Raw genomic sequence first — 26,792 nt, 5'->3', positions numbered from 1 at the left:
TAATTTTGTTATTTATAATACCTATGTTGAATTTTAAATTAGTAATTAATAATTTGTGTTGTTACTTAATCCCATAGAAAAGAATCACAATTTCTTTTCCTAACATTTCTTCTGGATCTTTGATCAGTGGGGAGGAGCATTGGATCTGGTGAATATATGTCTTCATTTTAGAAACTATTTATGGGGCCTTATGTTAGCTTTCTAGTCATCAGGTTTCAAGTCATTATAGTATTCCTTAATATATGATTCCAATTTTCCAGAGTTATAAAAGGACAGAGTGAATCATGTAAGTGGAATCATTCAGTATTTGTCTTTCTGTGACCAGTGTATTTACTTAACATAATGTCCTCAAGATTCATATATGTTGCTGCATATTGCAAAATTTGCTTCTTTTTTAAGCCTAAATAATATTTTATTTTAGGCATATGTCACATTTTATTTATCCGTTCTGCTGTTGATGGGCAATTAAGTGTTTCCACACCTGCTCAGGGAGACACTGAGAGCTAGACATTTTGTCTACTTGCTCTGTGCTGAACTGGGAGCAAGGGATATGGTGACTGCCAACCCAGATCTCCATCTCTACTCTCACTAGTCCCCAGGAAGCTAGGTTATGCCAGGTCTTATCAGCACTTAACTGTTAGCAAGTCAGAAGCCAGTACTTTGGGCAGCCCCAAGAAAAATTGTGGCATTCTGTGGTTTCTGTCGACTTACTCAGTGGTGAGCCAGGGGAAAGGAATTATGGCATCTACCAACCCAAGCATCTGTCTCCATTCTCCTCCAGGTGGCTAGACTGTGTCAGATTATCAAAGATCTGAGAATGGCAAGAGAGAAGCCAACCCTTTGAAGAGGTCCCTCGGAAAAGTTGGGGACACTGGATATGTGAACTAGCTCTTTCCCTCCCCTCAAAGAAGCTGGGAGCTAGGAGTTCTCTTCTTGATCATATTGTACAGTGCCAGGGGTAGGGATTCTGAAGAAAGGATGTCCTGAATCTCACAACTTGCTTTGGTGAGCCTAGTTTCATGTTCACCAGGATGCATGAGCCTTTCAGTCAGCTTGTGGATTTCTCACAATAGGAATTTGTCCCTGAATTGTTGCTGAAGTGGTGTGTTTGTTGGGGGGAAATGGGGGCCCAGGGCTTCTTCCTTGTCATCTTGCTGACCCGTTATGCATTTTAAATGTTTGAGACTTGCTTTTTCTTATCGTTTTTATTGTTATTTACTTTGATACCTCTACTCTTTTAGAACATTCTTATTTATTTTAATGTCTGTTTCAAGGTTTAAACTTGGGGGGGGTGTCACAGATTCCTTTGAAAATCTGATGAAAGTTATAGGCATTATTTCCAGTGTAATCTATACATGCATACTCAAATAAAATGTGCTTACAATTTCACTGGGTTCAGTTCTAAGTTAAACTCTGGCATATACCATAACTTTTTTATTTTCACATTTTAGCCTTTAATCTTAGAAAATTAGAGTCAATGTGAATACTTCTGTGGACAACCACCCACCCCAACTTTCCTTGACTTCTTAAGATCTAGACCGTCTCACACTATCCAAGAAGAATCTTGATGGATTAATGAACCCATATGAAAGAGGCAAACCTAAGTTTTACAACCAACTCACATTTTTTTAAACTCATGAACTATTTTCTATTTTCTAATGAGAGTTTTTAAGGAGACCAGATGATTCAGGTCCTCTGGCCAGTAGTCAATAAGAAGACAGTTCCTAACTGGAAAATTACTTAGAGATCCTCAAGTAAAATTAAAATGGAATATAAGTATTAAGCAAATGTTTTTGAACTGAAATAAGTGATCTCTTTAAAACTTACTTTTTAAGATTTTTCCCTTATAATTTGTATTATAAGGAAAAAGAGAATCTACTGCCAAGAATTTCCTCCAGTGTAAGTTCTATAAGACCAGGAACTCTGGAATTTTACAAATATTACCAGAGTCTAGAGCAGTGCATTTTGAATAAGTGTTTGAGCAATAAATGAAAGAGTAAATGAATAAATAACTCTGATGAAAAGGAAACTGCGTTTTAATATCAACAGGTTGTGGAAATGATTTTTACCTCTTCTCAATCTATGGATCTACCTCATGTCATTATAAAAATAAGTCATTAAATAAAAAGAAAAATGTATTAAAAAGTAAAATTATATTTAAAATAGGAGCCATGTAAATTTAATAATCTAAGAGATCGAAAACATAAGATAATTTAAGATAAACCTAAATATTAACATCATTCACAGATGTGTCTCATATCTTTTTGTTCCTTTCATACTCCTATACTACTTTTGTTGTATTGAGTATATATTGTATAGTGTAACATTTAAATTTCTTTCATGATGTTTTAATTGTATAATTTTAGTTATTTTCTTGGTGTTTTTCTAGGGCTTAGAATATACATCTGAACTTATTTATTTCAGGTATATAGTGACAAGTCTAGTGAGATATAAAAATATTACTTCTGGGGCTTCCCTGGTGGCGCAGTGGTTGAGAGTCCACCTGCCGATGCAGGGGACACGGGTTCGTGCCCCAGTCCGGGAAGATCCCACATGCCGCGGAGCGGCTGCACCCGTGAGCCATGGCCGCTGAGGCTGTGCCTCCGGAGCCTGTGTTCTGCAACGGGAGAGGCCACAACAGTGAGAGGCCCGCATACTGCAAAAAAAAATAAATAAATAAAAATAAAAATGTTACTTCTGTATATGTTTATCACCTCTTCCAACTTTTTGTGCTATTAATGTTATACATATTATATATATAAATGTTACAAAACCAAAAGTATATTATTATAATTATCACTTTATAAAGTGTTATTATGTCCTTTAAAGGAGCTAAGGCAAAAAAGAAGAACAAGTATATATTCATTGAGTTTGTTACATTGACAATACTATTTATCATATTTCTAGTTCTTTTCATTTTTTTCCTGTGGATTTAAATTACCATCTAGTATTATTTTATTACTCAAAACAGCTTTGCTTCCACCTGCTGTCTTGTGCTATTATTGTCAAATACATTACATTTATACATGTTTTAGACAAAATACAATTATATAAATATTATATTATACAATTGTTTTTTAAATTAGTTAAGAGAAGAAATGAGTAGAAATTTGAATTTATATTGTTTTATAATTACACAATTTTTTACCAGCACTCTTTATTTTTTTTGTGGATTTAAATTACTGTTTGTGGTCACTAGCTTTCGACCTGAAGAACTTCCTTTAGTATTTCTTATAAGGCATGTCTGTGGTTTAGATATAATTTTGAGTTGGTGCTTTTTTGGGGGTGGGGGGTGGTTTGGATATATGTTCAGAAGTGAAATTGCTGAGTCATGTCATAGTTCTGCTTTTAATTTTTTGAGGATTCTTAATACTGTTCTTTATAGTGGCTATATCAGTTTACAACCCCACCAACAGTGCACAAGTCTTCCTTCCCTTCTGCATCCTTGGCAGCATTTGTTGTCTGTTGTCTTTTTGATGATGGCCGTTCTAACAGGTATGAGGTGATACTGCATTGTGGTTTTGATTTACATTTCCCTGATGATTAGTGATGTTAAGCATCTTTTCTTGTGTCTGTTGGCCATGTGGAATTCTTCTTTGGAAAAATGTCTGTTCAGGTCTTTTACCCATTTTTAAATTGGATTATTCATGTTTTGTTTGTTTCTGAGTTCTATGAGTTCTTTATATATTTTGGATATTAACCCCTTATCAGATATATGGCTTACAAATATTTTTTCACATTCTGTAGCTTGTCTTTTCATCTTGTTGCTTATTTCTTTTGCTGCGCAGAAGCTTTTTAATTTGATGTAGTTCCACTTGTTTACTTTTGATTTTGTTGCTTGTACTACAGGTGTCATATCCAAAAAATCATTGCCAAGAACCATGCCAATGACCTTTTTCCTATGTCTACTTCCAAGGATTTCATGTCTTACATTTAAGTCTTTAATCCATTTTGAGTTAATTTTTGTGTATGCTGTAAGATAGTGGAGGAGTTTCATTCTTTTGCATGTTGCTGTTTGGTTTTCTCAGTGCTGTTTATTGAAGAGACTGTCCTTTTACCATTGTTGATTCTTGGCTCCTTTGTCATAAATTAATTGACCCATATATGCACGGTTTTATTTCTGTGCTCCTTATTCTGTTTTGTTGATATATGGGCTTGTGTTTATGTCAATACAATACTGTTTTAATTACTATAACTTTGTAATATAGTTTGAAATCAGGGCATGTAATGCCTCCCGTGTTGTTCTTCTTTCTCAGTATTGCTTTGGCTATTTGGGTATATAGTGGCTCCATATAAATATTGGGATATTTTCCTACTTCTATGAAAAATGCCATTGTAATCTTGATAGGGATTTCATTGAATCTGTAGATGGCTTCTGGATGTATTGACATTTTAACAATATTCATTTTCCCAATCTATGAACATGGGATACTTTTCTATTTATTTGTGTCTTCAATTTCTTTCATTAATATTTTATTGTTTCCAGAGTAGAAATCTTTCACCTCCTTAGTTAAGTTTAGTCCTGATATTTTATTGTTTTTGATGCTATTTTAAATGGGATGTTTTTCTCTATTTCTTTTCCATATAGTCGATAGTGGTAGAAACATTACTGATTTTTGAGTGTTAATTTTGTATCCTATAGTTGTACTGACTTTTTCAATTATATCTAACAGTTTTTTTTTAATGAAGTCTTTAAGATTTTCTGTATATAAAATCATGTCATCTGCAAATAGAGATAATTTTACCTCTTTTCCAACATTTTCCTATGTTTTCTTTTATTTCTTTTCTCTCGTTGTCTTGCCTGATTGCTCTGGCAAGGACTTCCAGTTCTATGTTGAATAAGAGTGGTGAGAGTGGGCACCCTTGTCTTACTCCTGATTCTAGAGGAAAATATTTCAGCTTTTCATGATTAAGTATGATGATAGCTGAGTGCTTATTATATATGGCCTTTATTGTGTTATTCTTTCTATACCTAAGTTGTTGAGAGTTTTTATCATGAACAGAAGTTGAATTTTGTCAAATGCTTTTTCTGCATCTCTTGAGATGATCATATGATTTTTTTCTTTCATTCTATTTATGTGATGGATCACATTTATTTGCATATGTTGAACCTTCTTTGCATCCCATGTATAAATCCCACTTGATCATGGTGAAGGATCTTTAACTGTGCTGCTAAATTCAGTTTGCTAATGTTTTATTGAGACTTTTTGCACCTATATTCAACAGGGATTGAACTGTAGTTTTCTTTTCTGTTAGTGTCCTTTTCTGGCTTTGCTATCAGAGTAACGCTGGCCTCATAAAATGAGTCTGGGAGTGTTTCCTCCTCTTTGATTTTTTGGGAGAGTTTAAGAATAATTGGTGCTAATTCTTTAAATGTTTGGTAAAATTCACCAGTGAAGCCATCTGGTCCTGGGCTTCTCTTCATTGGGAGACATTTTATTACTGATTTGATCTCCTTATTGGTAATTGGTCTATTCAGACTTTCTGTTTATTCCTAATTTGTTTCGAGTAGTTGTGTTTCTAATAATTTTTCAATTTCTTCTAACTTGTCCAGTTTGTTGGCATATAGTTGTTCATAATGGTCTCTTATGATGTGTCATGTCTCTGTGGTATAAATTGTAATGTCTCATTTTTCGTTTACAATTTTGTCAATTTGGGTCATTTCTCTTTTTTTTTTTCCCCTTAGTCTAGCTAAAGCTTTGTGATTTTGTTTATATTTTCAAAGAACCAACTCTTAGGTTGGTTACATTTTCTATTGTTTTCCTGTTCTCTATTTCATGTATTTCCTCTCTAATCTTTATTATTTTCTTCCTTCTTCTAACTTTGGGATCATTTTATTATTCTTTTTCTACTTTTTCTGCTAACTTTGGTCTCAATTTGTTCTACTTTTTCTAAAGATAGGACTTGTTTTTTTAATTCAGTCAGCTATCTTATGTCTTTTGATTGGAGCATTTAGTCCATTGACATCTAAAGTAACTATTGATAGGTATGTACTTATTGCCATTTTATCACTTATTGATAGATATGTACTTATTGTCATTTTATCACTTATTTTCTGGTTGCTTTTGTAGTTCTTCTCTGTTGTTTTCTTCTTCTGTTAGTTTCTTCCCTGTGAATTGATGATTTTCTTTAATTGAATGCTGTGTTCCTTTCTAGTTTTTGTGTATCTGTTGTAGGTTTTTGATTTATGGTTACCATGGGGTTCATATATGTTGACCTGTAACTATATCTATTTGTTTAAAATGGGTAGTCCTTTAAATTCAAACACATTCTAAAATATCTACACTTTTTACTCCCCTCCCACACATATTGTTTTTGATGTCATATATTACATCTTCATGTGTATCCTTTACTGACTATTGTAGTGATAGTTGATTTTACAATTTTTTGTTTTTAAATATTTGTACTAGCTTATTTAAGTGGTTGATTTTCATCCTTCACTATGTATTTGCTTTAACTAGTGGGATTTTTCCTTTATAGATTCTTTCTTCTTGTTATAACCTTTTCTTTTCCACTTAGAAAAGATTCTTTAACATTTCTTTTAGGGTAGGTTTAGTATTAATGAACTCTTATTGTTTTTGCTTGTCTGAGAAGTTATCTTTCCACTTCTAAATGACAGTCATGCTGGGTAGTGTGTCCTAGGTTGCAGTTTTCCCCTTTCAGCACTTTGAATATATCATGCTACTCCCTTCTGGCCTGTAATTTTTTCTGCATAAAAATCAGCTGATAGCCCTGTGAGGCTATCAGCTGATTTTTGAGGGTTCCCTTGTATATGACACTTTGTTTTTGTCTTGCTACCTTTAGAATCCTCTCTTTAACTTTTGTCATTTTAATTATGATATGTCCTAGTGTGGGTCTGTTTGGGTTCATCTTGTTTGGGACCCACTGTACTTACTGTACCTGGATATCTATTTCCTTCTTCATGTTTGGGAAGTTTTCAGTCATAATTTCATCAAATACATTTTCAACTCTCTTCTCTCTTTTTCTCAGATCCCTATAATGCAAATGTTGGTTTTTCTTTTAGTTTTTCATTTCAGTTACTGTATTCTCCAGTTCTGATTGGTTCTTTTTTTATATTTCTAGTTCCTTGTTAAAATTTGCACTTTATTAATCTATAATTTTCTCTAATTCATTTAGCATTCTTATTACTAATGGTTTGAGCTCTTTATCTGGTAAATTATTTCTTTCTGTTTCATTGGTTGTTTTTCAGGAGTTTTCTCTTACCTTTTCAATTGAAACAAAATTCCTTTATCTTCTCATTTTGCTTAACTTTCTCTGTCTCTATGAAATTAGGCGAAACAGTAACTTATTACAGTCCTGAAAGAATGTCCTTGTGTGGAAGCATTTCTCTACAGTCTGTGTGTGCCCAGTGGCCTTGATGGGAGAGCTAGATCTGACAATACTAGTCACATCTTTCCTGAAGGTGTGCTTGCAGCTATCACCTTAGTAGGAGGTGGGGCTGGAGAAGGAGTGGCTAGGTCCAGAGCCATGAGTGAGCTGGGGCTTTTCCTCTGCTCAGTGGCTGTCACCACCCTGTTGGGGGAAGGGGCCTGTCCCAAGCTGCTGGAGCAGAAGCCCTGGGGGTCATGTTCAAGCCGGCTCTGTCTGTTCCCATTAAATGTTTGCTCTTCCCACACCCAGCACCGGCACTCTCACCCCAGAGGGAAGCAATGATGGGGCAAGAGTGGCTAGCGTGTGGGCTTGGTGTGGGTTGGGGCATAAGCTCTGGTGGTCTGGCCTTGGCAGGGACCTGGACTGTTTCCAATGCACTGCCTGTGTGAGCACCAGTAATGGTTGCCCCTGCTTTTCTCAGTTGCTGCTTTGTGTCTGAGTGTCCTTTGTCCCTCAGCCACAGAGCCCTTTCCCCAGTGTGGAGCTGCATCATGAGTGACCACTCTCCTTAGGTTGGTACACAGGCTAGGACAGTTCCAGGAAATCAGCCAGCCACCCTGCAGTCTCAATCCACCCCCTCTGCACTGTTTCGGGAGCAAGGGAGTTTGTGCATACTCCTCACAAGCAGGCTTCCCACAGCCCTGCTGTTAGTCCCACCAGCCCTGGAACCAGACAAGTGGGCTTGCCTTCCCAGTGTCGGACCCCAGGGCTGGGGTGCTCAATATGTGGCTCAAACTGCTCATTCCTCAGGGAGAGTCTCCACCTGTGTAGTATCTTTTCTTCTGAGTCTCCTTCCAGGGGCACAGGTCCTGACCTGATCACATCTCTTCCTTCCTACCTGATTCTGTGGGGATCTTTCTCACAGCGTTGGTTGTACAGGAATATTTCTTCCAGTCTCTGCTTACTTTTCAGTGAGGATTGTTCCACATGTAGATGTATTTTTGATGTGTTCGTTGGGGGGAGGTTATTTCCACATCCTCCTACTTCACCATCTTGATCTCTGATATAAAAGCCACTCTTCTGCTTAAAACTCTGCAGTAACTGTCCATCCCAGTGACCTTCCTATTCTTCAAACATGCCAAGCGTGTTCTTGCCTCCCTAAGCATACTTCCACCTGGCCTTTTGTACTTGTCATTTGCTTTACTAGAATGTTTTTCTGAGATTCTCACTATAACTTGTTTCCTCTTAGCAATACTATCCCAATCCAGCCTATGTGAAAAGCAATTCACTTATTATATATTTAGTGTTTTATTTCTATATTGTCTAACTCTACTTATTAGAGAATATAACATTCATGGTATTACAGACTTTCTTCTCTTCAGAGAGCACATAGTGGTCATTTTCAAAATACTACTTTTTCCTTGAAAATCCATTCTTTTCTTTTCTTTTAGCAGTTGAGTAACTACTAGAGATTTTAACCAATTTTACTTGCAGCTAAGTGTGTTCATCTGACTATGTTTTTGTTAGATTTGTAAGTGAACAGAATTAATGACAACAACTGCTGCTTCAAATACTTAAATGGTAACTGTACCCCCTTTGTTTTCATGCCTTTCCCTTCCCATGGGCTGGAATGCATTAGTCATGTGGGTTAATGACAGTGTCTTTGAGTATGCTGAGGCAAGATTGAATTATTTTATGGAGCAGCGCTGCTCCACCAGTGTAGACTGCATGTGAGAAAAGTAAAATTCTGTCTTATTTGAACCAGTATAAGTTTTATTCTCAATATATTTCACCCTAACTAATTTGTAGATCATCAGTGAAAATATTTGAATGAAGGAATGAACAGGTGGAGCCCACTTTAAAAATCTGAGAAATGGAAAAATTGCTTTCCTTGGTCATTTTTGTTTTTCTTTTGCTATTTAATAATAATGGTAACAGTAAAGTTCCTACCTGTTTCATCATTTTAATTCAAATGATTTTGCTCTTTTATCACATATAATGAATATTATTGGTTTTTGGTAATCTGTCTTCATGATATTGAAGTAGTTTACTTTGATATCCTCTCTTACAAAAAATTTAAAATAAAGATTGGCTGCTGAATTTTATCCAATGACTTTCTTCATCCATTTATATACTCTTACATTTTTCTCTTCATTAAATTGTTTATGTAATGAGCTTTGTAATACTTGGTCTTAGTCTTATTATTCTTTGCTTACATTGCTGGATTCTTTTTATTAGCATTTAGAATTTTTGCATCTGTATTCAAAGATTATATTGATATATGGTTTTCTTCTTATTGCCTTATTGGACTGAGTAGGACTTTGAGTACAATGTTGAATAGATTGGGTGAGAGATGTTATCCTTCCCATGTTTTTGATCTTACAGAGCTAACATTTAGTATTTTACTATTGTGATATTAGTTTGTTGATGCCATTTATCTAGTAATATTTTGAATACATTAGGTTAAATAAAACGTAATACAGTCATCGCTTGCTATCTGCAAGAGATTGGTTCCAGGACCTGCTGCAGATACCAAAATCTTCAGATGCTCTAGTCCTTTACACTTGTCCCTGTGTACTTGCGGGTTCTGCAGTGTGGCGGGTTCAACCAATAACAGATAGTATAGTACTATTTTTACTGAAAAAAATTCATATATAAGTGAACTCATGCAGTTCACACTTGTGTTGTTCAAGGGTCAAATGTATTAAAATTAATCTCACCTATTTCTTTTTACTTTTTTCTTAGTGTGGCTAATAGAAAATTTTAAGTTACTTTATGGCATGCATTATATTCTCTTGGACAGTACTGCTGTAAAGTAGTTTTCCTAGGTGGAAATAAGAAGTTATTTCTTTACTGGAGAAGAAAGATAAAAAGAGTTTATATTGGTTAACATATTTCTATAGATAATTTAGTCATGTTCTCTCTGACATTATATTATAAAATGCATAGCCAGATATAGTTACAGAATTGTTTGTGCATTCATGTCCCCAGAGATTTCTCAGCACTCATTCATCCCTTGATGAATGTTGATGAGCCAGCCCTAATGCCTAGCTTTATATAGTAAAAATATGAAAACAAATATTACATTAAGTTTGCCACTGTTTTGTAAGATGTAAGTGAACTCATAAGTAGTTTTCTTTCTTTTTTTTTTTGCAAAAAAACTAAATGACTGTTCTCCCCCCACCTTTATATTCAGCCACTTGTTCTTGTATAAAAAACATCAGGAAAAAACTATTAGTGAAAGTGAAAAAAAATGGATTTACAAACACAAAGGATTTGAAGATAAGCTCTTTAAGGATCTCTTATTTCATCCTGGAACCAATATAACAGAAAAGTATGCACGCTGGAAACATGTAAGTATAATTATTTTATTACTTTTCTTTGAAATATTTTTAAGACACTATAGTTATATTTCATATTGTATTAGTGATAATTTCTTTAATCTCTTTTAAATGTCTTCTATTGTTAATATTATGCTTGAGATTTTCTTGATGTGATAAAAGTCATATAATGTAGTATAAATGTAATTTTTGTGATGTATTAATCACTCTTAACAGAATCATTTTATAATTTATGCTTTATATATGTGCTTTCTCTTATTAATTATTGGAAGTAGTTATTAATAGTAATATAAAATGTATTCTCAGTAGCTGAAAACATAAAGAAATATTTAGTTTATTAAAGGCTGATAATTGTACATATAGTATAATATTCACTCAGTATTCTGTGCAAAATCATCTATTGCTTTAAGGACACAATAAAAATAGAAAGAAATGTATATTTATTGAGTACCTACTATGTACCAGGCACTGTGCTAGATATTTTGGATGTGGTATGTAATATATTTTTCACAATACTGGAAGAGGTATTTTTACCTCTTTTTTTATGATTAGGGAAACTAAGGCTCATAGGGGTTGATTAACTTACCAAAAGCCAAACAGTTAAGTGACATTGGTAGGATTTAACTCGAGATCATCTGACTCCAAAGTTTGTGCTTTTTTATTTTTAGAATTTTGTTTTGCTTTTACCATTAGGTAATGGTAAAAATGAAAACTCGGCATTATTGTATAATTAACTGGAATGAACTTTTTATAATTTATAAAGCACTGTGTTTGTCTGTAAACTCCTTCATATTTGCACCTGTACCTGAATAGCCTGAGCTACAAATGTTTCCATTACATTAACATAATTAGAAGGGAATACAAACTGTCCAGACTGACATTAGTCTGATTTCAATGTAATTGAGGACACGTGTTCTAGATATAGTACAGTAATGTCCTCAAGCCCTTAAATCCCACCAAAATTTATCCATTGAATAAAAACATAGGTTTAAAAGGCAAATGTATCTTATGCAAAACTTTTTCCTCATTAGCATGCAGTGCCAACTGTATTAATTTGCTCCAGATGATAGTATGCTCTATAAAGTTTATGTGAAGTGTCTTTTGCCCTCTTTGTAGAATATAAATATGTTGATTTCAGGCATGTCACCTGCTTTTTATAAGCTTTAGAGAAGACTTTCACTGATGTATACTGATATCCAAGTTGGATATGGGTATGTTGTATACTGATAACCAATTTGGATATACTGATAGCCAACACCCATATATAAATGTAGATGTATATATACATATCCATATATATGTATATTTGTATATATGTTGTGTTATGGCAAGTGACCATTATATATACATAAATAGGAATAATATATATTATAAATGTTATGTTATTTAATACTTATGAAGTTACATGTAATATACCATTTCAAGATTTTGGAAGTATTTTGAATGTTATAAATCTTTTGCTAAAATATATTAATTATAAGGAGTTTTCTAAAGCTCTTTGATATTAGTAATTCTACTAACCATATCACTACTAATATCATTTATTAAAAATTATTCTTTCATAGTCTATAAATATGTACATTTTCCTATGCTTTTTTCATTGTTTATAGCTACCATTCATACAACATTATGAAGTCTTCAAAGCTCACTTTCTTATAGTAACTGAAATAATTTTTCATTGTAAGATTCATCTTTGAATCTATTTCTTCTATATATAATTGTCATTCCATCTTCTGCTAGCTTCATTTTTAGTCTTCTCTTCAGCTCACTGAGTTGATATATTATTCTTTCATTATTTTTACTACTCACATGTCTAGTCTTTAGTGACTTGGAGCTTGGTTTATTAGAAGCTATAGTGAGAGCAGTTAATACTATAGAATACCTAAGAGAACCTAGGATCCAGAAAACATTAAAAGAGTTAGGGAGTAGGGAAAGGGGAGGGGTTGAGAAAATATCAGCATTTAATACTGGGAGTGCATTAGAGAAAGATACTGTGAGCAAAGTAATGTAAAGCTTAATCAAGAATGGAATTCGAGTTTCAGTAATTAGATAAAGCAATCATTGTCTGAATCTGCTCCTGTTTGGGGATGAAATGTGCTTGGTCTCCCAAGGGCTTAAAATTTCCAATATTAATGGTAACCTAAAATGGAAAGAACCAGAGGAGTGAGTCCAAGTCACATTCATTTAGTAAATACTGTGGTGCAAAGCCAGAAGTCCATATAAACATCCAGAGTTAATGGTGCAAAAATAAACGGTAAATGATATACAGAACCAAAAGTTAGAAGCCATGATGAAAGAATCTGATAAAAAAATGGATTGGAGTAGAAGACATTGAGGATCTAAAACAATTGCTAGGGATATTATTTATCCATGGCTTACAGATATTGGTCAGAGGGTGGTTTTTCTTCTGTTATTGAATAGACTGACATAAATACAGAATTATGGTGGTCAATTAGATCAAGCTTTAGGGACATTTGTATATTATTATGTGGGATTTTAGGGAAATCTAGATACTATTATGATGGGTTTTGCTGGGGCACCCAAGGCTATTTGAAATCTGCTTTTGCACAGTCAATCCTTTTACTCAAAAGTTACCAAGGAAAATATATGTACTGGGAGTAATAGCAAACAAAGCAGCTCTTAACTGAGGCTTTGGTCTAAAATTCCATTGCAATATTTTAGTAACCTGGGCTAGACTATGAGATATTCTTTGTTACCCATGCTTTTTTATCTTGAATAGTTATTTCCTATATTGCAAACATGAATTTTAGAAGGGGTATAGTATGAAAGAAGGTCACACTCATTATAGCCAAAAGGACAGAGATTAAGAGCAGAGGAAAGAAATTTGCCATATATTTATCTCAGAGAAGATTAGTTGCCCTCTTTTCCTCTTGCCTCCACACCCTCACATTTGAAGCTTCCTTAAGCTGGTTTAGTCATATGTTGTTAGGAAGGAAAGAAAGCATCTAAGAGGTAAGAAAGAGTGATGGCCAGGAACCCTTACTGTTATAACCTCATGGAAAGATAGAACAAATCTATGTGTTGTGTATCTCTGTTTTCTTTGACAGCCCACCTCCTAGAATCATGATCTAATTTTTTCTTAGGACTTGAGCAACACCCTCTTGCCTTGAAGCATTAATATTGGAATTTCACATCCTTTATCTTGACTCATCTTCTGGAGAGTGTGCATATGTTCTCCCTAGTTATCAACAGAATGAGGAAAAAGATCCATAGGGCAATCCAATCAATTTCTCTGGAAGAGATTTCTTACATTGAACCACTTCTAGCGCACTGAATGTTCACATCTTCTTCTCCTTTATGGCATTCTATAGTTCCTGGAAACATAATATGGCAGTCATCTATACTAAAGTAAGATTTGCTTTAGAACTGATGATTTGGTTGAATTCTAAGATATTTTTATTGATTTTCCTTTGGTTCCAAAGATTCATTTTTCTCATAACTAATATGGATGGAACTATATACATTCCATGTTGAATACCATTTTTGTAAAACAAAATAGAGCAAAATATACTCGAAGATAATCCTCCTGTGAACCCTTTCCATTGATTACTATTAAATACATTTTCTTAAAGGTGTGTGTGTGTGTGTGTATATATACACACACACACACACACATACCTGAGGAACTGTTTGTCTTTTAATATATTATAATTTTTAATAAGGGTTCAAAAATATAAAGTAACTTTTTAATTGTAGTGCATATGCATTAAAAATACATGAAAATCACAATCATCAATCTGTTAATAGTGGTTATTTAAGTGGTAGAATGTTAGGTGATTATTCCTTTCTTTCTGACAATTTTGTATATTCTTTCTAATCAGAAATCATGTTTTGTTTATATAATAAAAACAAAGATTTTGCATTGTGGATAAAAACATATTATCTCCATTTTTTATAACATAAATATAGAAATATTGCCTTCAGGAACCTCTATTTTGTGTTATATTCCATATTAGCAATTCTCTTTTCTTAGTTAATAAACAGTATTTTTAGAGCACTTTTAGGTTCACAGCAAAATTAGCAGAAAGTATAGAGAGTCTCCATGTTACTCCCTGTCCCCACATATGTACAGTATCCATTATCCACATCCTGCACCACAATGGTACATTTGTTACAATCAATGAGCCTACACTGACACAGCATTATCACCCAAAGTCCAGTTTACATTAGGGTTCACTCTTGGTGTTGTACCTTCTATGGGTTTTGAGAAATACATAATGACATATATCCACCATTACAATATTGTACAGAATAGTTTCACTGCCCTAAAAATACTCTGTGTTCTGCCTATTCATCCTTATTTTCCCCTAACCTTTGGCAACCTATAATATTTTTACTGTCTCCATAGTTTTTCCTTTTCCAGAATGTCATATAATTGGAATAATATAGTATATAGCATGTGTAGCCTTTTTAGACTGGCTTCTTTCACTTAGTAATATGCATTTAAGTTTCCTCCATGTCTTTTCATGGCTTATTAACTCATTGCTTTTTAGAACTAAAGAATATTCCATTGTTTGGAGGTACAACAATTTATCCATTCACCTATTGAATGACATCTTGGTTACTTACAAATTTTAGCAATTATGAACAAAGTGGGTATAAACATCCATGTGCAAGTTTTTGTGTGCACACAAATTTTCAACTTGTTTGGATAAATACAAGGACACTTGATTGCTGGGTTTTGTGGTAGGAGGATGCTTAGTTTTGAAAAAAAAAAAATGCAAAACTATCTTCCAAAGTGGTTGTACCATTTTGCATTCCCACTAGCAATGAATGAGGTTCTTGTTGCTCCACATTTTCACCAGCATTTGGTATTGTCAGTGTAAGTAGGTTTTGGCCATTCTAATAGGTGTGCAATAGTATCTCATTGTTGCTTTAATTTGCAGTTCCTTAATGACATGTGATGACATCTTTTCAGATGTTTACTTGCCATCCGTATATCTTTTAGTGGGGTATAGTTCTCTTTTTACTATTAAAAAAATGTAATGATTTATAATCACATGGCCTATGTGAGTAAGAGAGGAATGAGACGACTTTACCTTACTCAGGGCTGCTGCTTTGCACGTTGTATGACTGCATTTACATCACAGTCTGTGTGGATGACGTTCCCTGGAGTTGTGTGGAGCACAGCTTGCATGGCAGGGTGAAGTTGTGCTAATATTAATTTTACAAATCCAAGTAACCAATTATATTTGAGTTTGGGGTTTTTTGTGCCTACTTTGAATTCAGGTAAATAGGAGGGCAGGGAGAAAGAATAATCAGCTCCATAGTTTTAGAAGCCAAAAAATAATGAAATGACTTTTTCCCTCTTCTCTGTTTAGTTTAACAGTAGATGATACTAAGAAAGTATTGCGAGCATCGATCTCATATCAGATTCAGGAGATGTGGAATGGGTCACCTTATTTTATTATGTGGAGAGTTAAAAAGAAACTTACGGTTAGATATTTCATTTTTTTAACTTCAGTGTTTTGTGCAGAGTCTTTCCTTACACTGGAAAGTGGCCTTTATCATCAATGAGTTTCTGGGATGTTGTACTAACTTAGGAAAGTCTTAAGAAAAAAGCTTTGTAATGACATTCTTACATGCTCTTTGTTATTGCCTAACAGTCATTTTCAGGCCCCGTCAGCAATACAGTTCATTTCAAATGGGTATTTTTTTTTAATATTTAGAGTGTCCTTAGCACTGTAACAAATTCTAAGGCCTTAAAGATTGCCATAAAGCAATTCCTATGCTGGAACTTGTAGGGAGAGGGGAAAGAAATAGGAATAACTTACTAGGTAGGGACTGATTATATAAAGTATGGAATTGAAAGGAGTATACAAATTCAAATACAGTTTAGTCAGTTGCGTACACCTAAGGGTCTGATCAAAGGAGTTGGAGTTGTCCTGAGTATTAAGACTTATGGGGAATAATGGCTTTTAGGGTCAGGTAGAAGTATGAGATATTTATCAGAAGAGTCACTAAGGGCTAGCAGGGGCTAAGGGTAATTTAATTTAAGTTTAATTCACCTATGTTTTGGGGTCCAAAGAAGCAAAACTGATGACTTAAAAGTGAAGCTGTAGCTTTTTGACTTAATCAACACATAATGGGCTAACTTTATCCATTTAATAAAATTTCGCAGATATTTACTAGGTGCTTTCTAAATATCAGGTCCCCTGCTTGTCCCTGGCAGTAAAAATAAAATAAGTAAAGCCTGTCCCCTTTAATCAAAGATTTTACTGAGACTGAAAGGAGAAAACTTGGAGCTAAATGAATAAGATTAGGACAGAGGCATACAAGGGTAATATTAGACACCATTTGTGGCTGCTCAGATGCAAGGAGTGTGGCTAGCTGACAGCTCCAGCTGTTAGATTGTTCAGGGTCCACCTCTGCTTTCAAGTCGAGGTCACACTATTCTCTAGGCAGCCTTCAGGCAATTACTGAGTAAGGCAGTGTTACAAGGGCCTGGCCATTACTGCTCATTGTTGGACCTTCAGATAGAGACAGACTTTGCTTCAGAGCTGCTGGTCGGTTGGCAGAAACTTGACTCTCCCTGCTTAATCCACTTCCTCCATTTTCCTTTAAAGAGTATTACTTCCCAATAAACCTTTTGCACACTTAAATGTCTTGGTCTCTCCTTTCTGGAAAAACCTGTGACACCATATATTATGCTTGACTCCATAGATATGGATAAGAAAATTTTTACAACCAAGCAATTTCAGAGTTATTTTTAAAAAGCAGTAAGTGGATGCTAGATTAATACATAATCTGAGTTGTTAAACTGTGAGGGTTGCCAAGGTCAACAGAGAGATCACTAGGAAAATGAGAGAATTGAGCAGACAACTTATAGCATAACACATGTGGGAAAGGCATAGGGACAGGAACTATGAAGTGCTCATAGTACCTTTCAACAAATACTTTGTGAATTGAGGTGAATAAAGGAAAATTACGTGACTTAAACCTGAAATAGATAGAAGTTAGGAAAAAAATTATAAGGGAGGGGCTTCCCTGGTGGCGCAGTGGTTGAGAGTCCGCCTGCCGATGCAGGGGACACGGGTTTGTGCCCCAGTCCGGGAAGATCCCACATGCTGTGGAGAGGCTAGGCCCGTGAGCCATGGCCGCTGAGCCTGTGCGTCCGGAGCCTGTGCTCCGCAATGGGAGAGGCCACAACAGTGAGAGGCCCACATACCGCAAAAAAAAAAAAAAAAATTATAAGGGAGGTACTTATAAATTATGCCAGATGGTAACTTTCTTGGCATCTTTTAACATCTTGCAAAATCAATTCTGTTGGTCCCATGCACATACCTAAGAGCTGTAATATCAGTAACATACGATACACTGACTCTCTTCTAGGAGTCACAAGACCAATATAAATACAAATGTAAGTAAAAATTCCTTTATTCTTAATATTATTCAATGAAGTGTCCATTTTTCCTTTATTGAAACATATGTTTTTTGTAATCATAGTTCCATCTCAGCTGTTCACCCAGAGCACTCATATATCTGCATGCTATCCTGACCTTTTAGAACCAGTTAGAGGACAACTGGCACAGTAACCACAGAACATTTTTTGTTAAAATATACAATGTGGAAGTTATCTTTTACTCTGTGTATAAAGATATTGTGTCTACATTTCCAAGGATTACAAGGAGTATTCCTGCCTGAATTATTTCATGCAGAGACTGGAAATCTACCTGGTACCCTTCAGCTTAGTTCTCTTCGGTATTCAAAGTTTCTCAGTCTTTTTGGGCAACTGACTCAGAGGTGAAGACTGATTTTATAATAGGAAGAAAACTGGCTCAAATTTATGTCCTTCTGTCCTGCCTCATTTTCCAGACTGTAGGCACTTTGCCACTCTTTTCTAAGACAGGTTTTCTGGCATGATCATGGTTTTCATTCTGTGCTTCTGAAACCATATCCCTATTGCACATTTCCAGATAGCTGTCCTTTTGCTTATTCTTCTCCTTGCCTAGAAATAAAATAAATTTGCTGTAGACTCCCCTCCTGGTAAGCTCCTGACCTATTACTGTAATTTCTCTTTCCATTATGCTCCAAGTTATTAATTTTCCCTTCTAAATGACATCCCATGATTCATTTGCTCTTCCCTCTTTTCATGTCACAATTTGATAATGAATTTTAAAAATTTGTAAAAGTTAAATGATTTTGATTTGTAAAACTTAAACTCCTTTGGGAATGTCTAAACAAATAAGCTAACGTAGTTTTATTAAGAAACATGCAGATTTAACTTACATCATACTTATCATTAATAAAAGATAACTTTTTTATGTTGACCACTTTTATTCTGTACTTGCTTTTGTTTATTTTCTTTTTCTTTATTTGTTCATATCCTTTGTTCATTGTTCTATTGGTATGGACTTGCTATATAGAATTTTATTCCATTTAACTTAGAAGGGACAATTTCAGTGAAATTTTCCCTTATCATATGTTTTTTCCAGTTTATCATTTGTGTATTAGTTTTATCTATAGTGTCTTTTGCTGTTCAGAAAACTAATTCTAATGTGGTCAAACCAGTGAGTATTTGGGGTGTCTGTTCTTTATAGAATGCTAAAAAATGTTCTTCACAACTCTAGGCTTATAAAAAGATGAGTTATTTTATTCTGACATTTTTATATTTTTACTTTTATATATCATTCCACTTGGAAATTATTTTAGTTTGGGGTTGTAGTAAGGATAAAACTACATATTTGAATGAAATACTGCCATTTGCAGCAATGTGGATGGACCTAGAGAATATTATGCTTAGTGAACTGTCAGACAGAGAAATACAAATATTATATAATATCACTTATATGTGAAATCTGAAAAATAATAGAAATTGAAGAATATGAAAACAGAAATAGACTAACCATATAAAAGACAAATTTGTGGTTACCAGAGGGGAGAAGGGGAACGGGAGAGGGACAAATTAGGGGTATGGCATTAACAGATACAGACTACTATATATAAAATAGATAAGCAATAAAGATATACTATTTAGCACAGGGAATTATACCCATTATTTTTTAATAACCTATAATGAAGTATAATCTGCAAAAATACTGAATCACTATGATCTACACCTTAAACTAACATATTATAAATTAACTGTACTTCATTGTTTAAAAAAATAATTAATTTTAGAGGAAAAGAAAAAACTTTATATTTTTATATATAGTAAATTGTTCCAACACCATTTTTTAATTATTATTCTACCAGGTATTTAAAATAGTACATTTATCACATGTGATAATCTCCTTGTATCTACTTATTCGAAAACAACATCATTTTAATATTTTAGCTATATGATGTTGATTTGTGATAAGGCAAACCAATTTTCATTATTATTGGCTATTTTTGTGTTTTATTTATTCAAATGAAGTTTAAAATCATTTTTTATATTAAAAGATATTTATTTTAGTGGCACTGTATTTAGAAAGTGATTATGGGAGAATAGACATGTTATAATGTTGAGTAATTTGCTTAAGGACCTTTGTATATATTTCTATTTATTCAGTTATTTCTATGATTCTCACTGATGTTGTGTAGTATTATTCATGTAGCTCTTGCACATTTAAGATTATTCCAAAAATAATACGTAAAACATAAAAACAATTATTTTATGTTGAGACTTGAAATTTTTTAAAATTATAATTTCAGACTAGTATTTTTATAAATACTAGTGTTGATTTTTTTAGTCACTATCTTGTTATTTGAAATGATTTTTCAGTTTATTCTGTTAGATTGTCAAAGTATTCTTTAGAAAATGATCACTTTTCCTTTTCAACAATCATACTTTTTCCTATTTTTCTTGTTTTCTTGAGTAGATTTCAAATTCAAGAATAATATTGGTGGTAAATGGGTATTCTTGTAATTCTTGTATTATTTCTGACTTTGATCCTAATACCACTATTATTTCATCTTGAAATATGATATTGCAAAATTTCTGGTAGGTACTCTTCATCATGTTAAGAAAGTATCTTAGTACTGAGATGTTGGATTAAATATAAAGCACAAGTATTTGTTGAACATTATTACATGCCTTTTCTAATTCTATTGAGAGTCTTCATTTTTTTTTTCTAGTATACTAAGGTAATGAATTAAATCAATATATCTTGTTATTTTGAACCGTGCTTGCATTCTTAAAACAGACCTTAGTCGTTGTGTGTTTTTGTTTGAATGGGAATCACTCAGTTGGGATAGCTAATACTTATTTTAAGATTTTACCCTCTGTAATAATGAGTGAGGTTGTATTGTTTTCTTTTGGTGCCTGCTTTTTGAGGACAGTGGTCTGTCTTAAGACACTTTCTTTTTTCCTATGCTTTGAAACAATTTCAGGAATATAGGAATTAGGTATCTTTTGAATATTTACTAAGGAGCCTTGCCCATGCAATTGTCAAGTTCATATGACTTTTTAAATTGTCAAAGACTTGTAAATCTTTGACAACAAATTTGGTCATTTCTCATCATTATATGATTCAGATTTTAGGAATTCTTAAGTAGGCTTAGTAAACAAATTTTGAATGTAACTAAAATTGTCTCTTTCAACTAAATATTTTAAAAGTTATTACTTTGTATCATGTTTATTTTATCTTTATTTTCTCCTTCTGACTTTCCAGCATTTTTTTTTTTTTTTTTTTTTTTTTTTGCGGAACGCGGGCCTCTCACTGTTGTGGCCTTTCCCGTTGCGGAGTACAGGCTCCGGACGCGCAGGCTCAGCAGCCATGGCTCATGGGCCCAGCCGCTCCACGGCATGTTGGATCTTCCCGGACTGGGACACGAATCCGCGACCCCTGCATCGGCAGGCGGACTTTCAACCACTGCACCACCAGGGAAGCCCTCCAGCATTTTTATAGATATACTTTAAAGAGATTTTTCACACTTATTTATTTGAATACATAATTTTCTCATTTTTTTTCTGATTTCTAATGAACATTCAACATTATACCTTTATTTACCTTTCAGTGAAGATAATACTATATCCTATAGTTTTGAGAATAGTAGTCTCATTTTCATTATTTTCTTTCCCCCTCACATCCCCTTCCTCTCTGGCAAACACCTGTTTTCTGTATTTATAACTTTTTCTGTTTTGTTGTGTTTGTTCATTTACTTTGTTTTTTAGATTCCACATACAAGGGAAATCATACAGTACTTGTCTTTCTCTGTCTGACTTATTTCACTTAGCATATAACCCTAGAGGTCCATCCATGTCACAAATGGCAAGATTTCTTTCTTTTTTATGGCTGAGTAATAATCCATTCTGTGTGTGTGTATCTATATATAGATGTATAGATATCACATCTTCTTTAACCATACATCTATTAATGAACACTTAGGTTTCTCCCATATCTTGGCTATTGTAAATAATGCTGCAGTGAACAGAGTGGTGCATATATCTTTTCTAATTAGTGTTTTTGCTTTCTTTGCTTAAATATACAGGAGAGGAATTGCTGGATTGTATGGCAGTTCTATTTTTAATTTTTTGAGGAACCACCATACTTTTTCCATAGCAGCTGTACCAATTTACATTTCCACCAACAGTGTATCAGGGTTTCCTGATTGGGGTTGTAGTAAGGATAAAACTACATATTTGAATGAAATACTGCCATTTGCAGCAATGTGGATGGACCTAGAGAATATTATGCTTAGTGAACTGTCAGACAGAGAAATACAAATATTATATAATATCACTTATATGTGAAATCTGAAAAATAATAGAAATTGAAGAATATGAAAACAGAAATAGACTAACCATATAAAAGACAAATTTGTGGTTACCAGAGGGGAGAAGGGGAACGGGAGAGGGACAAATACCATATGCTAACACATATATATGGAATTTAAGGGAAAAAAATGTCAATCAATTTTGATTTTATTTTTGTATATAGATTGAGAAAGTAGGCTAGTTTGATTATTTTGCATGTAGCTCTCTACTTTTCCAAACACCATTCATTCAAGAGGTTGTCTTTTCCCCATTGTGTATTCTTGCCTCCTTTGTTTTAGTTAATTGACCATAAAGTGTAGGTTCATTTCAGAGTTCTCTATTCTATCCCATTGACCTATAAGGTTTTTTTTTGTGCCAGAACCATACTGTTTTGATTACTGTAGATTTGTAGTATAGGTTGAAATCAGTGTGTGTGACACCTCCAGCTTTGATCTTCTTCCTCAAGATTGTTTTGGCTACCCAGGGTCTTTTGTATTTCCATACAAATTTTAGAATTTTTTTTCAGTTTAATGAAAAATGCCATGGATATTTTGATAGGAATTGCATTCAATCTGTAGATTGCTTTGGGTAGTATGATCATTTTAACAATATGAATTTTTCCAATCCATGAACAAGGTATATCTTTCATTTGTTTGTATTATCTTCAGTTTCTTTCATCAGAGTCTTACAATTTATCAAGTTTGTATAGATTTATTCCTAGGTATTTTATCATTTTTGATGTAATTGGAAATGGGATTGTTTTCTTAATTTCTCTTTCTGATAGATTACTGTTAGTGTATAGAAATGTAACAGATTTCTGTATACTAATTATGTATCCTTCAACTTTACTAATTCATTGATGAATTCTAATAGTTTTTTTTTTTTTTTTCCTTTGCTGTACGCGGGCCTCTCACTGTTATGGACTCTCTCAGGCCTCTCACTGTTGTGGCCTCTCCTGTTGTGGAGCACAGGCTCCAGATGCACAGGCTCAGCGGCCATGGCTCACGGGCCTAGCTGCTTCACGTCATGTGGGATCTTTCTGGACCAGGGCACAAACCCATGTCCCCTGCATCGGCAGGCAGACTCTCAACCACTGCGCCACCAGGGAAGCCCTCTAATAGTTTTTGTTTGTGGCATCTTTGGGATTTTCTCTATACTGTATCATGTTATATGCACACAGCCACAGTTTTATTTATTCCTTTCCAATTTGGATTACTTTTATTTATTTTTTTTCTTGTCTGATTTCTATAACTCGTACTTATTCAAGTACTATGTTGCATAAAAGTGATGGGAGTGGGCATCCTTGTCTTTTCCCTTTTTATAGAGGAAATGCTTTCAGCTTTTCACTGTTGAGTATGATGTTAGCTGTGGGCTTGTCATACATGCCCTTTATTATGTTGAGGAATGTTTCGTTTATACCCACTCCATTGAAAGTTTTTAGCATAAATGGATATTGAATTTTGTCAAAAGCTTTTTCTGTATCAATTGAGATGATTATGTGATTTTTATTCTTCAGTTTGTTAATGTGGTGTATCACATTGATTGATTTGTGAATATTGAGTCATCCTTGCAACCCTGGGATAAATCCCACTTGATCATGGTCTGTAATCTTTTTTTTTTTTTTTTAAACATCTTTATTGGGGTATAATTGCTTTACAATGGTGTGTTAGTTTCTGCTTTATAACAAAGTGAATCAGCTATACATATACATATGTTCCCATATGTCTTCCCTCTTGCATCTCCCTACCTCCCACTCTCCCCATCCCACCCTTCCAGGCTGTCACAAAGCACCGAGCTAATATCCCTGTGCCTTGCTGCTGCTTCCCCCCAGCTATCTACCTTACTACGTTTGTTAGTGTGTATATGTCCATGACTCTCTCTCGCCCTGTCAAAACTCACCCTTCCCCCTCCCCATATCCTCAAGTCCGTTCTCCAGTAGGTCTGCGTCTTTATCCCTGTCTTAGGTTCTTCATGACATTTTTTTCCCTTAAATTCCATATATATGTGTTAGCATACGGTATTTGTCTTTTTCTTTCTGACTTACTTCACTCTGTATGACAGACTCTAGGTCTATCCATCTCATTACAAATAACTCAATTTCATTTCTTTTTAAGGCTGAGTAATATTCCATTGTGTATATGTGCCACATCTTCTTTATCCATTCATCCGATGATGGGTGCTTAGGTTGTTTCCATCTCCGGGCTATTGTAAATAGAGCTGCAATGAACATTTTGGTACATGACTCTTTTTGAATTTTGGTTTTCTCAGGGTATATGCCCAGTAGTGGGATTGCTGGGTCATATGGTAATTCTATTTGTAGTTTTTTAAGGAACCTCCATACTGTTCTCCATAGTGGCTGAACCATTTCACATTCCCACCAGCAGTGCAAGAGTGTCCCCTTTTCTCCACACCCTCTCCAGCATTTATCGTTTCTAGATTTTTTGATGATGGCCATTCTGACTGGTGTGAGATGATATCTCATTGTAGTTTTGATTTGCATTTCTCTAATGATTAATGATGTTGAGCATTCTTTCATGTGTTTGTTGGCATTCTGTATATCTTCTTTGGAGAAATGTCTGTTTAGGTCTTCTGCCCATTTTTGGATGGGATTGTTTGTTTTTTTGTTATTGAGCTGCATGAGCTGCTTGTAAATTTTGGAGATTAATCCTTTGTCAGTTGCTTCATTTGCAAATGTTTTCTCCCATTCTGAGGGTTGTCTTTTGGTCTTGGTTATGGTTTCCTTTGCTGTGCAAAAGCTTTGAAGTTTCATTAGGTCCCATTTGTTTATTTTTGTTTTTATTTCCATTACTCTAGGAGGTGGGTCAGAAAGGATCTTGCTGTGATTTATGTCATAGACTGTTCTTCCTATGTTTTCTTCTAAGAGTTTGATAGTTTCTGGCCTTACATTTAGGTCTTTAATCCATTTTGAGCTTATTTTTGTGTATGGTGTTAGGGAGTGATCTAATCTCATACTTTTACATGTACCTGTCCAGTTTTCCCAGCACCATTTACTGAAGAGGCTGTCCTTTCTCCACTGTACATTCCTGCCTCCTTTATCAAAGATAAGGTGTCCATATGTGCGTGGGTTTATCTCTGGGCTTTCTATCCTGTTCCACTGATCTATCTTTCTGTTTTTGTGCCAGTACCATACTGTCTTGATTACTGTTGCCTTGTAATATAGTCTGAAGTCAGGGAGCCTGATTCCTCCAGCTCCTTTTTTCGTTCTCAAGATTGCTTTGGCTATTCGGGGTCTTTTGTGTTTCCATACAAATTGTGAAATTTTTTGTTCTAGTTGTGTGAAAAATGCCAGTGGTAGTTTGATAGGGATTGCATTGAATCTGTAGATTGCTTTGGGTAGTAGAGTCATTTTCACAATGTTGATTCTTCCCATCCAAGAACATGGTATATCTCTCCATCTATTTGTATCATCTTTAATTTCTTTCATCAGTGTCTTATAATTTTCTGCATACAGGTCTTTCGTCTCCTTAGGTAGGTTTATTCCTAGATATTTTATTCTTTTTGTTGCAATGGTAAATGGGAGTGTTTTCTTGACTTCACTTTCAGATTTTTCATCATTAGTATATAGGAATGCCAGAGATTTCTGTGCATTAATTTTGTATCCTGCTACTTTACCAAATTCATTGATTAGCTCTAGTAGTTTTCTGGTAGCATCTTTAGGATTCTCTATGTATAGTATCATGTCATCTGCAAACAGTGACAGCTTTACTTCTTCTTTTCCGATTTGGATTCCTTTTATTTCCTTTTCTTCTCTGATTGCTGTGGCTAAAACTTCCAAAACTATGTTGAATAAGAGTGGTGAGAGTGGGCAACCTTGTCTTGTTCCTGATCTTAGTGGAAATGCTTTCAGTTTTTCACCATTGAGGATGATGTTTGCTGTGGGCTTGTCATATATGGCCTTTATTATGTTGAGGAAAGTTCCCTCTATGCCTACTTTCTGGAGGGTTTTTATCATAAATGGGTGTTGAATTTTGTCGAAAGCTTTCTCTGCATCTATTGAGATGATCATATGGTTTTTCTCCTTCAATTTGTTAATATGGTTTATCACATTGATAGATTTGTGTATAATGAAGAATCCTTGCATTCCTGGAATAAACCCCACTTGATCATGGTGTATGATCCTTTTAATGTGCTGTTGGATTCTGTTTGCTAGTGTTTTGTTGAGGATTTTTGCATCTATGTTCATCAGTGATATTGGCCTGTAGTTTTCTTTCTTTGTGACATCCTTGTCTGGTTTTGGTATCAGGGTGATGGTGGCCTCATAGAAGGAATTTGGGAGTGTTCCTCCCTCTGCTATATTTTGGAAGAGTTTGAGAAGGATAGGTGTTAGCTCTTCTCTAAACGTTTGATAGAATTCACCTGTGAAGCCATCTGGTCCTGGGCTTTTGTTTGTTGGAAGG

General features: G+C 34.4%; 1 protein-coding gene across 1 annotated transcript in view; it reads left to right on the top strand.

Annotated features, from left to right (window-relative positions):
• Positions 1–26,792, top strand: part of LRRIQ3 (leucine rich repeats and IQ motif containing 3) — a 187,370-nt gene that overhangs the window by 71,644 nt on the left and 88,934 nt on the right. The window contains exon 4 of the mRNA XM_065894890.1: positions 10,529–10,685. Within this exon, the coding sequence (XP_065750962.1) occupies positions 10,529–10,685 (157 nt within the window). The remainder of the gene's footprint in view (positions 1–10,528; positions 10,686–26,792) is intronic.

This window comes from Phocoena phocoena, chromosome 1 (genome assembly GCF_963924675.1).
Source record: "Phocoena phocoena chromosome 1, mPhoPho1.1, whole genome shotgun sequence".
Taxonomy (NCBI): Eukaryota; Metazoa; Chordata; class Mammalia; order Artiodactyla; family Phocoenidae; genus Phocoena; species Phocoena phocoena.
This window is presented reverse-complemented; position numbering and strand designations above follow the sequence as displayed.